General features: G+C 37.0%; 1 protein-coding gene across 1 annotated transcript; it reads left to right on the forward strand.

Moving 5' to 3' along the window:
• Positions 1–4,976: 4,976 nt before the first annotated feature.
• On the forward strand, positions 4,977–7,215 carry surf2 (surfeit 2). The gene is given in 7 exon segments (XM_052125521.1): positions 4,977–5,243; positions 5,386–5,537; positions 6,161–6,264; positions 6,538–6,732; positions 6,829–6,917; positions 6,919–6,963; positions 7,098–7,215. Coding segments are annotated over 7 exon segments (747 nt in total). The 5' UTR covers positions 4,977–5,168; the 3' UTR covers positions 7,185–7,215.
• The last annotated feature ends 6,795 nt before the right edge of the window (positions 7,216–14,010 follow it).

A 14,010-nucleotide genomic window follows, 5' to 3' on the forward strand; every position in this document is an offset into this window, starting at 1 on the left:
CTGAAAATGTTGTTATTTCATAATAGTTTGCATCATGGTCATATTTGATGCACTAAATTTATGTTGATTTTAATTGACAATAATTTGTACTTTATGTTGATTTTAATTACTGTTACAGTAATGCAAATAAAACAAATAATTGCATTACAGTAATGAGAATTTTGGGGTAAAATGTGCTTAATTGCATTGAAAATAGTGTCACAATGCAAAAAGTCATTCTTGTTTTTATTCTATTGATTTTGGAGTGAAACGTGACCTGGACATGTTACTCGTGAGCTTCGCCGCCAAGATTGTTTACAAGAAAATGAAGCATATTTTAGGACCATTACGGTTGATTTATAACATTGTGACATTATTTACACAACAGTTAAACATGTTCTCGCCCAATTCAAGTGAAGAAAATTCCATAATAATAATTCTCATTACCGTTATGCAAAACAATCTCATTCTTATTATTAAAATGTGACAAAATATCAATTTAAATTGTAACGTAGCGGGAAAAGTAAGTGGTACTAGTTGTTGTACAGATTTAAATAAGAAGATTTTGCACCACTGCATAACAGTAATGCATTATTTTATTAGAAATATGAGGGTTTAAATGTGCTTAATTGTCATGAAAATAATGTCACAATGTTATTTTGTTACTTATGATGCGAGTTATTCTAAACGTCTGTCAGTGGAGTTCTGTCGGGTAACAGTAACCAGCTGTTGTCCCAGTGAGCGTCTCATTAATACTTCTGGGTCAGTTATAGTGAGAGTTACTTTATTATTCAGTTGTGTTTTCTTCTTCGCTAGTTTTTATGGTTTAGAGACCTCATCCTCCTGTTTGTACCAAACCCACCAATCGCACAGTTTGTATGGCATATAACAGCGTATACATCCTCAAGAAAACACAAAGGCTTTGTTTCATCCTAATGTTGTTCCAAACCCGTATTTCTTTTTTTCTATGAAACAGAGTAGGTGATTATTACGCCTGCGTTAAGAGAAGCGTGAACATTCTTCCGAATTTCTCCTCGTGTTTCATGGAAGAAGAAAACATGAGGGCGGGAATTATTCCTTTAATACCGCTGCTATATTCTGAATGTTCCTCCCAGATCTTTTATTTGGAGGAGGAGGTATAATGGGTGTGTTTTTAGATTATTCGATTATACGATTATATTTGGCTGCACCTGTTCGCTGTTCTAGTGGACATTTCATTTCGGCGAAACGCACTTGATGTTGGTTAATATCATAAAGCTGTAAAGAGCATGTGCAGGTCATACCGTATTTCACCACAATATCAAAAGACATTTTATTTAGCATGAAGACAATACGTCTATATTAGGGACCATTTCAACGTTTTACAATGTGACTTTATTTTCATGGGAATTAAGTACATTATTTTAAAGCGGGAATGTGAGGAAATTATTATTATAAAGTATGAATCATTATAAAGTCATAAATTCAAACTTATAATTTGTAATGAAGTCGGCATAACAACTACTATCGTAAATGAACACTTTACGTATAATTTGTAATGAAGTCGGAATAACAGATACTACCGTAAATTCAAACTTTAATCGGCATAACGAATACTACCGTAAATTAATATTTTACGTATAATTTGTAATAAAATCGGCATAAAGAATGCTACCGTAAATTAATATTTTACGTATAATTTGTAATAAAATCGGCATAACGAATGCTACCGTAAATTAATACTTTACGTATAATTTGTAATAAAATCGGCATAACGAATGCTACCGTAAATTAATACTTTACGTATAATTTGTAATAAAATCGGCATAACGAATGCTACCGTAAATTAATACTTTACGTATAATTTGTAATAAAATCGGCATAACGAATACTACCGTAAATTCATACTTTATGTATAATTTGTAATATAATCAGCATTAAAAGGGCAGAAAAAAATACTATTATGAGCAAATAATAATTATAATGTATGAATCATAAATATTTGTTATTCTGCTTTTAATGCTGATTTTATTACAAATTATATATAAAAATGCATTTAATAAAATATTACTGTAATATACTTTAACTGTAATATTGCAGTAATGAGAATAAGACCATGTGAATTAGAGGGAATTGCCATGAAAATAATGTCATAATGCACAAGTTCTTTATGATCCTTAATAGGACATTTTTTAATGCAAAATATTATTTTATATTTGGATTTTATGGTGAAATATGGACATGTCCTTTTGAAATTCCCCCGTTTGCACTGATGTGATATTCATCTCTGAATCAGTCATATTGATCGTTTATTTCAGTTAAAATCTTCTGTATGTGGTTTACAGATTGCTCAAGACAGACAGAAAGTGTCACGTCTTTTATGTTTGAGTGTTTTATTCATGCGTCTGTGAGGGGATTGTTGAATATAATGGCATTAGTTGTGTCAAAGAGTTGAATACTGTTTTTGTTTTTTATTAAAAATGTATTATTTTGTCAAACATACACTGGAAAAACTCTCATCTGAAATCTGCTGATGCAAAAGCACTGAATGACTCCACTTTCTGCAAAACTGAAATGTATAGTTTTGTGTTTTGATTTTGGGCTCAAATATGACCCAAAGTGCAACACATATTTCATGATATAGTCTGATCACGTTCAACGTTGATTTCCTCTAATGATACTTCATTTGAGATGTACATTTGTTTGTCAAAATAATTTGTTATTGCCCGAGTGATGTTGTAAATTTGCTTTATTAATCATGTGGAAGTGCAGTGCTCCTTGTTTGTCTGAACTAGAATGCATTAGGATCCTTAAAGGGACAGCGCACCCAAAAATGAAAATCATCTCATCATTTACTCACCCTCATGCCATCCCAGATGTGTTTGACTTTCTTCTGCAGAACACAAATGAAGATTTTTAGAAGAATTTTTCAGCTCTGTTGGTCCATACAATGCATGTGAATGGTGACCAGAACTTTGAAGCTTCAAAAAGCACATAAAGGCAGCATAAAAGTAGGCTACTCCAAGCGACTCCATTGATTTAATCTATGTCTTCTGAAGTGTTACGATAGGTGTGAGTGAGAAGCAGATCAATATGCAAGTCCTTTTCACTATAAATTCTCTTCCCTGCCCTGTATGTTGCGAAATACACGAAAAATGCGAAGTGCGAAAAATGCGAAGAAAAGAAAGTGAAAGTGGAGATTTATTGTAAAAAAAAAAAGTACTTAAATATTGACTGTTTCTCGCCCACACCTATCATATCTCTTCTGAAGACATGTATTAAACCACTAGATTGCTTTTATGCTGCTTTGTGTGCTTTTGAAGCTTCAAAGTTTCATTCACCATTCACATGCATTGTATGGACCTACAGAGCTGAAATATTGATCTTAAAACCTTCATTTGTGTTATTCAGAAGAAAGAAAGTCACACATCTGGGATGACATGAGGGTGAATACATGATGAGAGGAATTTCATTTTGAGTGAACTGTCCCTTTAATGAATATCTTAATGGAAATTTCCCAGTGAGTGATTCAGTAGGAATAATGTAGCTGTTGCAAAGATGAGAATATTGTCACACTGAGAACAGTTTCCAGCCACACACATTTACACCTTTAATGAAGCTTAATGTTTTTTTTCAGTCATGTATAATGTGTAATATTATAATTCCTGTATTTTGTTGAGCACTGACAGAGGAATGGCAGCAGGACACTTTTAAGGCAAGCTGAACGCACTACGACTCAAACCCGCGGCCACGTGACAACGTTTTATTCAACAACCGGCAAACCGAACAGAACAAGTGTTTTATAGTAGCGTGTATTTTTTGGTTTTCCAATGTTAGTTTTCTGTATTTGGCTTGTTTTAATTTCTATTAAAATATTTGAAGATTACAAGAGCTTTTACATTATTTACACAATGTTATATCCAGAAACAATTATTAAAAACGACACAATTTACTCACAAACAACATACTGTAAATATAAAACACAATTTATCTCAATAACATCCTGACACGAGTTAATCTGGTCCAACATGGCTGCATATTCTGATAAAAACACAAAACAAATCTGATCCAAGTCATAAATGGATCTACAGAATAGTGTCAAATTTCCAAAACTTTTTCAAGACCATAAGAAAATAATAGAATTGAGTATATTTATAGAGTGTGTATATATATATATATATTGGTTGGATTGGGAGGGTTACTTTTGAAATGTATTCCACTACAGAATACGTGCTGTAAAATGTAATTTGTAACATTCTGTTAGATTACTCAAGGTCAGTAATGTAATCTAAATACTTTGGATTACTTCTTCAGCACTGGTAGATATTTTCACTAGTTTTATCTATAAAAACTCTGCCAGTACAGTGAGACAAAATACACATGTTAAAAATACATTCTCTGAAAAACCGAAATATCTTATGCAGTGTTATTCAATCAAATTGGTCTTGTTTTTAGGATTTTTTTTTTTTTTAGATATTTTTACAGTAAAACAATACAAACATTATCATCAAGAATATGATTTTTGCCCTAATATCAAAGGTCTTACTAGACAAAAAATTATTATGATCTAAAATGAATTTTTTTCATTAAAAAATATGATCGTGCCTGGTAACATACATGTAAAATGGCTAGAAATAGCAATTTAGCTTAGCATAATGCTTACGATTTACACAAGGTTTATTTCTGTCTGCTCGTTTGAATGTAGCACATCATAAGAAAGTATTTTACCACTGTGCAAATGCACTTTGGATTTTGATTATTATCAAGAATATGATTTTGCCCTAATATTTACGTGAAATATTAGTAAAACAAACAAACAATTTTTTTATATATATATAATTATGTATTTTTATTATTTTGTTTACTAAAATGTTGTGTTCCAAATACGATGGGAACTATGAGTCTATGATTTATCCAAAATCTGTCCTAATATTCGATCTTTGAAATGTTTTGGGACAGCCTTTGAAATACCGCTGTCCTGACGTCAGAGTCAGCGTCGCGTATTTATGACGTCACAATTGTAGCTTTTCGAGTGCCACACGCATGTGAGCCCAAAACAACCGCGTTTTTGTTGTTTTTCCTTTTAATTTGATGTTTAGTGCGCGTTTTTCAGCGGTGTTGTAATAACATTTCGCAGTTTAGTACGAACATAGGTTTACCTCGCTTATATTTGGTTTGTTGACGTTTTAATTCTGCTATTTGCTGTTGTGATGGAGAATTTATCAGAGGATTTGAGATCTTTTCTACAGAATCATCCATTCTTTGAGCTCACAGACTGTAAGAAGGTAAAACATGCAGATTAGTGTGATCAATGTGAAGAATTAAAATAGTAACACTCGTGTCAGATATAACTTAGATGTCAGACCATTTAAATCTGGTTCTAATATTATTAATTATTTAATTATAATTATGTTTCTGTATTCTCAGGTGAAGTGCACATTGAACGGTCATGAGCTTCCTTGCAGTCTCAATGAACTGCAGCTTTTCACAGCAGGAAAGAAATACAAGAAACTGTCAGAAGAGGCAGAGTTTAATTACAGTCAGTATGAGCCTCATATAGTGGCGAGCACTAAACAACCGTGAGTACACATGATTACTAACCATTTCATTTTAGTATGCTTGTATTTAAACAGCACAACCCCTATATTCTCAGCGCTTAAAACATGTAGTTCACCAAAAATGAACAGAAATCTGAAGCTCCAAAAAGCCCATAAAGGCAGCATGAAAGTAATCATAATACTCCAGTGGTTTAATCAAAGTCTTCAGAAGTGATATGATAGGTGTGGGGGTTAGAAACAGATCAATATTTAAGTCATTTGTAATTGAAATTCTCCTCCCTGCCCAGTAGGTGGCGATATGCATGAATAATGCATAAGAGAGGAGAATGTGAAGTGGAGATTTATAGTAAAATATTGCTTAAATATTAATCTATTTCTCATCCACACCTATCATATCTCTTCTTGAGACATGGATTAAACCATTGGAGTATTATGGATTACTTTTATGCTGCCTTTATGTGCTTTTTGGAGCTTCAGTTTTCTGGTCACCATTCACTCCCATTGTATGGACCTACAGAGCTGAGATATTCTTCTAAAAATCTACATTTGTGTTCTGCAGAAGAAAGTAATACACGTACACAATAATTGATGAACTGTCCCTTTAAGAACGTGATGCTAACATGTTAATTCTGCTTTTCCCTTAGTAATCGTCTCTTCTGCAAGCTCACGTTACGTCACCTCAATCGTGTACCACAACACATTCTACGCCACGTCAACGGCAAACGATACAAGAAAGCTCACGAGAACTGTAAGTTTCTAAAGACACCAAAAGTTAACCTTACAATGCTGTTTAAAGCTGCTGTGTGTATCGTCACCAAGCGGGGTTTCCCAAAAACTTTTCCCCACCTGCCATTGCTCTGTAAACAGAGTCTCTGGTGGTGCAGGAAGCACACGCTTCACTTTGAACCTTATTAAAGGCTTGTGTGACTTACTTTGGAAATCTGAATTTATTATGACTATAAATAAGTGATGCTGTGCACAATGTACACGTCCAGTCATACATTCTGATTGTTGTTGTCAGATGAGGAGTGTGTTCGTCAGGGTGTGGCGTCCGTTCCTGCCAGACTCAAACAGAAAAAGAGACCCAAAGAGCGTGATGATGCCACAGGAAGTGACCGACGACACAAGAGGAAGGAGGACAGTGGAATATGGGCTCCTAGCTCGAGTGACGTCGAAAAAGGCGACTCAGAGGACAGCATGTCTGACCTTTACCCCAGTTAGTGACGCTCCGTTTCTATTGGCTGCCGACACAGAGTAATGCTCTTGTAGGTTTTAGTATCATGTTCCAATCATGTCGTCTCGTTCTCCGCAGCGTCCATGTTCAATTTAAAGAAAGCCGAGGGTGAGGAGGGTATGGGAGAGGGAGAGGAAGATGATTTCAAGACTGATGATGATGATGATGATGTCTGAAATGGAGGTAGAAAACCAGACATCGAAACGCAAAAAGGTCAGTCACTGTTCCGATGCATTGAGATGATTTCAGTAGTGGAATATTTAAAGAACTGTATGGTAATGATCAAACATATCATTTTTACTCATGAATATAATTTTGGTGTTTTTGGATTTTTTTTTTTTTTTCAGGTACAGTCCAGTGGATTTACAAAAAAATGTAAGAAGGACAAAAAGAAGAGAGGTTTTAGACATGTTGCCAAAGTAAATGGAAAATAAAGTGAATAATAAAGTATGTGACTCATTAAAATGGCTTTTTCTTTCCTCTTGTCTCATTGATAATGGAAGTGAATTGATCTAATTAAATAAAACAAATATATATATTTTTAGGGGGCCAAGCACCAAAGGTGCAGTTGCGGTTCTAGCGTGTTTGGCGCTCTGGGCAAAACTATAGACTGTAAAAAAAGATGGCCGATGCCCCTTCGCTCTTTCCCATTGGTGAGAACTGAAGCCGCCAGTGTCCTGATATGGCGCTGACATCTTGGGACTTGAGTCTGCGCAGTTGCGATTTCGGGACCAGACCTGCGCAGTAGTGAGCAGGAAGTAAAGCTGCGAAATCAAGGCCCCGCCCTCATCTCGCTGAATCAATCGCAAGGACACGCCCCTGCACTTTTGACTTTTGACTTATGACGGTGTGAAATAATTAATTATAGAAATGTAAATATTAAATTTAAAGCTCCAATCTCCTCAGTCCTCCGAAGATCCCGAAAAAAAGTCAGTTGGTGCTTCAGTGACTACTTCGCTCAGAGAACCTGTCAATCACAGCTGTCAATCATGATGTCACAGCACCGTTTTTATAGCATCAAATAACTAAAAACAAACTTATTTTGAAAACAAACACTTGAAATGACATCAACGTGATAGAAACGACAGTAAATGACAGAAACTATCTTTGGAAATAAGATATGTGAAGTGTAATTTAATTGTTTAGTTGGTCTCACGTCCCGTTGAATAACATGGGGAGGCGGGGTTTATGACCTATACTAGGACCAGTCACCGGGGCGATCGAGACGTTTTGGCTTCACTTTTGAGGACTTGTGCGGCACACTTGGGCGAAACCTGCTTCAACACGCCCCCAAAGTTGTTGACCGGCGGGGCCGGGGTAAGATGCTGCCATGCCCAGGTACGGATTATGACTTGCAAAGGCCCTGGGGCCAATTATCTCCAAGGGCCCCCCTCTATCCAAAAGTAGTTGTTGTTGGGGGGGGGGTCGTTGTTCATGCCCAAAAGGGTTTTCAAGCGGAGGAGATCATCCCTGGTAGTCAAGGCACTGGTCCTATTGGCCCAGTCGGTAATCCGTCCCTGGCCATGCCTAAATTCGCCACTGAACCCTATTCTATTTGTACTGATTTTCCATTTTTATGCCCTAAAAGTATTTGGGCAGCAAAAACCGTAAGTCCTAGAAAACCCCAGCTTGGCAGGATGGTTCCAAATGTGCACCACTACTCTGGCATAAGCATACTCCTCCAATTGGCCCTAGGTGGCGCTATAAATTATTTTACATTTTTGCTCATATCTTCGCAACTGTAAGGACTAGAATAAAAATAATCATTTTGCATGATTCCTTGAGTCAAGCCCTACAAAACATATATTTAATCTCCGCCCTGAAAAATGTTATGCTATTTAAAAAAATGTATAAATGTATCTCCTTTTCTCCCAAATCGGAACGCCCAATTCCCACTACTTAGTAGGTCCTCGTGGTGGTGCAGTTACTCACCTCAATCCGGGTGGCGGAGGACGAGTCTCAGTTGCCTCCGCTTCGGAGACGTCAATCCGCGCATCTGATCATGTGACTGTCGTGCATGACACCGCGGAGACTCACAGCATGTGGAGCCTCATGCTACTCTCCACGATCCACACACAACTCACCACACACCCCATTGAGAGAACCACATCACCACCACGAGGAGGTTACCCCATGTGACTCTACCTTCCCTAGCAACCGGGACAATTTGGTTGCTTAAGAGACCTGGCTGGAGTCACTCAGCACGCCCTGGATTCAAACTCGTGACTCCTGCGGTGATAGTCAACGTCAATACTCGCTGAGCTACCCAGACCGCCCAATATTCTGCCATTTAGAATTTTCTGTAATTTGACGGACTTTGATTAACTGATCAATATCCACTCTACGCAAATTCCAAACGTAACGAAACCCGGTACACATAGTCATCGGGCCATGTTGAGGATGCACGCAGATTTTTGTTCAATTCTGCCCATAGGGGCGCTACAACTAAAACAAAGTTTCAAGACTCTGCAGCCTTATGACTGACAAAGTTCAAATTAAATATACACCTTCTTTGGTTCACGTGCTAACATATCCGTAACATATCGATGCGAAAAATAAAAACAAACCGCCAGCAACCAATCAAGCTTCAGCAATTGTGAATGGCTGATGGTCATGAAACGTATTATACACAAGAAGCGTCTCTACATGACGCTGTATATAAAACAGTTTGAGAATCGTCCACACGGTGGCGCTATAATAAGCTAATATGTGCTTTTGCTTATAACTCTGGAACCGTATAGGCTAGAATAATTTTTCTTAGCTTCTTCAAATCCTTCAGTGCCCCCAAATCAAATGGTCACATGGATTTCAATTTCCGCATGAAAACTTTTCAACCACTTTGATTATTTTAAAAAACATACTTTTCCAAACCCGTTCTAGGCCGTTTCTTCGATTCGCACGAAATCTGGTATACATCATCTACCGACCCTCCTGACAGAAAGTTATCAGAAGAATTTTGATTCGTTAAATCGTTCGGAAGATATAAGCGAATACGTTTTGGGGTGCCCTGTCATTAATAATTGGCCAGTATCTTGTGCGTGAAAAATTCAAAGTTAAATAAATTTTAAAAACATGGACAGGAGAACATTCTCTTGGCGCTATAACTTAAGGAAAAAATAAAATGTTTGCCTCCGTGATTAAGGCGGCTAGGGTTAAGGGTTTGAGTTAGGGTCATTTTAGCTTGGTCCCCAGCAGTTGCTGCTTGCGGCTATATTGTTAAGTCTATTTCTGTTTTCATTTAGAAAGTTCCTTCTTTTTCTTCGTGCATCTTATTACAATACATTTTTGTATATTTTGAGTTTACTTCATCAAAAACAAAATTTGGCTTGTACTTATGGGACTAACGGATTGTTTCTGAGCTGCTGATCAAAGGTCATTAAAAGATTAAATTAAAAATAAAAACACTTGCACAGTACTGTTTATATACACTCACCTAAAGGATTATTAGAAACACATACTAATACTGTGTTTGACCCCCTTTCGCCTTCAGAACTGCCTTAATTCTACGTGGAATTGATTCAACAAGGTGCTGAAAGCATTCTTTAGAAATGTTGGCCCATATTGATAGGATAGCATCTTGCAGTTGATGGAGATTTGTGGGATGCACATCCAGGGCACGAAGCTCCCGTTCCACCACATCCCAAAGATGCTCTATTGGGTTGAGATCTGGTGACTGTGGGGGCCATTTTAGTACAGTGAACTCATTGTCATGTTCAAGAAACCAATTTGAAATGATTCGAGCTTTGTGACATGGTGCATTATCCTGCTGGAAGTAGCCATCAGAGGATGGGTACATGGTGGCCATAAAGGGATGGACATGGTCAGAAACAATGCTCAGGTAGGCCGTGGCATTTAAACGATGCCCAATTGGCACTAAGGGGCCTAAAGTGTGCCAAGAAAACATCCCCCACACCATTACACCACCACCACCAGCCTGCACAGTGGTAACAAGGCATGATGGATCCATGTTCTCATTCTGTTTACGCCAAATTCTGACTCTACCATCTGAATGTCTCAACAGAAATCGAGACTCATCAGACCAGGCAACATTTTTCCAGTCTTCAACTGTCCAATTTTGGTGAGCTCTTGCAAATAGTAGCCTCTTTTTCCTATTTGTAGTGGAGATGAGTGGTACCCGGTGGGGTCTTCTGCTGTTGTAGCCCATCCGCCTCAAGGTTGTGCGTGTTGTGGCTTCACAAATGCTTTGCTGCATACCTCGGTTGTAACGAGTGGTTATTTCAGGCAAAGTTGCTCTTCTATCAGCTTGAATCAGTCGGCCCATTCTCCTCTGACCTCTAGCATCAACAAGGCATTTTCGCCCACAGGACTGCCGCATACTGGATGTTTTTCCCTTTTCACACCATTCTTTGTAAACCCTAGAAATGGTTGTGGGTGAAAATCCCAGTAACTGAGCAGATTGTGAAATACTCAGACCGGCCCGTCTGGCACCAACAACCATGCCACGCTCAAAATTGCTTAAATCACCTTTCTTTCCCATTATGTCATTCAGTTTGGAGTTCAGGAAATTGTCTTGACCAGGACCACACCCCTAAATGCATTGAAGCAACTGCCATGTGATTGGTTGATTAGATAATTGCATTAATGAGAAATTGAACAGGTGTTCCTAATAATCCTTTAGATGAGTGTATATGTGTGTGTGTGTGATATATGTATATATATATATATATATATATATATATATATATATATATATATATATATTCAACAGTTAGTTCCGGTCCTCGAATCTGACTGGACGAGAGACGTCCCATGAGCACTGATGGTCGGACACCATCAGCACTTGGACACTTCACTGTGTGTGTCACTCCGCTTGTGTTTGTGCCATTCTAAACTAAAGTGTAAGACTAGTGCAGATGTGTTAAGAGCTACTGTGTGTCTTTTTTTTACACTACATATGTTATCCAGCAGGTGGCGGCAAAAAATCATTTTGTGTGATATATGAGGCATTTAGGTGTCGTGAAGAGAATCCACATCAGTCAGTGTTTACATAAAACAGCTCTTCGTGATCGTTTGTATTACTACTACACTACTAAAGCTGGAAATGGCTTTAAACAGCTTTAAACGAACAACTTCATCACAGCTGAGAGACACAACAGGCTGATTAATTACACAATGGGTGCTGTTTAAAATGGCGGAGGACATTGCGGTTTCTATAGTGATCGACACTTGTGCACCGGCTACGAAAATAGGGAGAAATACCCCTGCTTGAATGCTATTTTTCCATTGAGAAAGCTGACAGCATCTCTGCTTAGGAGTGGCAACAGGTGTTCACACACACTCCGTCTCTCTCTCTCACACACACACACATCCTTGTTTATCCAATAACTTGTTAGAAACAGCACAAGCCGTGATACTAGTTCTGAAGTGGCATTTTTGAATTACTAATGAAGACTTGGATCATTTGTTTTGAACCAGTAACGGCAGATTCTGATCCGTCGCGTAATAAAGTAGTTCCATGCACAAATGCGTTTTCATGACCGTACTTTAAAATGTACTTGTTCATTTAACTGTTGCATATAAGCACTCACAATCGTGCGATATGGCCCTATATCAGCACTGGTGTGGTTACCTACGACACTCGACCTGCGGCAGAATCACAGCAGTGCTGATATAGGGCCGTATCGCACGATTGCGAGTGTGATATTGCTTATAAATATTAATTGATTTGTCTATAACACGTTCTAAATCATTGTTTTATGGCACTGCAATCATACAGAATATGGTCAATACAATACAATGCATTTGGAAAGTAAACTTTTTAATTTTAAGTACAAATATATAGAAGGGAAAGGGTATTTTTGAGGTCCTGTAGCTGGTCACAAGTTTTTCACCATTTTTAAATGACCTTTTTGTCTTAACTAATTTATTTTAAATGGTCCTGTGGTGTGATAAAAGTTTTTGAAGTACAAATATTTTATATTAAATAATATGAGGTCATAAAAGCTGCACGTATAATTATAAAAGAATGATTAAAATGCTGTTTAAAATAGATTTAGATGGAGTTTAGCATGCCACACCACAACAGACATAGTCAACTATCCATTTACATAAAAAACTATAGACACAAGACATAAACAATATGTGTGTTAACATGATTTTAGTGTGATAAAATCACTTACTAACCACATCTGTGTTATAGGTAATTTTACAACTTCGTTGCCATGACAACATAATCTAAATGCTACCATAAAAATGACTGTTTAAACAACTTTACAGCTCAAATAATATTTTAAAATAATATTTACTTGTTGTAATTGTGTAGGTCATAACATGGCAAGCTTTTCAATTAGAGAGCGCTACAATATATGCTATTTATTCTACTAAAAATAATTCCAGTTACAGAGCTTTATATTTGCATTTTTTACTGGGAAAAATTCCAATTAAAGGAATATTTCACCCCAAAATTTAAATTCTCTCATCATTTACTCACCCTCATGCCATCCCAGATGTGACTTTCTTTCTTCTGTGGAACACAAATTAAGATTTTTAGAAGAATATCTCCAAAATATTGAAACTCCAAAAAGCACATAATTGCAGCATAAAAGTAATTCATATGTCTCCAGTGGTTTAATCCATGTCTTCAGAAGTGATATGATAGGTGTGGGTGAGAAACAGATCAATATTTAATTCCTTTTTTACTATAAATGATCCTACCTGCCCAGTAGGTAGTGAAATGTGTGAAGAATGTAAAAAAAATGCAATTTTTACTAGTAAAAAATCAATTACAGATCTCTCTTATTCCATTTTTACTAGCAAAAACTAATATTCGTTAGATGCGAACAGAATTGATTACACCTATTTCCCTTTCCAAATCCCATGTAGGCTACGTTTCATTTACATTTAATAAATTTCACTCAGTGCTCTGTAGCGCTGGCCAGAGGGCAACAAATGAACAATCAAATCTGACAATACTGGAAGGATATATTGTGTTTCTTTACCTCACATTACGCTAAATAATGCAATTTTCCCGGTTTGTTTAGCTAACGCGCATGCGCGTCCTCGAGTTGATTGACAGGCGATGTCTGTATCTAAAAGGTCATTGGCTATTTTACCTGTAAGGCGGGACTTACTATTTAAATCCGTTGACCGTTGGACGTTATAGTTTCTCCCATTCATTATAACAGAAGTGGCCCGTCTCTGCTAAATCTGACACGGATATACTTTGTTATTGAAGAATAACATTTAATCACTATATTAATTAACCTCTGTATTCTCTTGACAAATATCGAAGAGCAAAGA

This window comes from Xyrauchen texanus, chromosome 4 (genome assembly GCF_025860055.1).
Source record: "Xyrauchen texanus isolate HMW12.3.18 chromosome 4, RBS_HiC_50CHRs, whole genome shotgun sequence".
NCBI lineage: Eukaryota > Metazoa > Chordata > Actinopteri > Cypriniformes > Catostomidae > Xyrauchen > Xyrauchen texanus.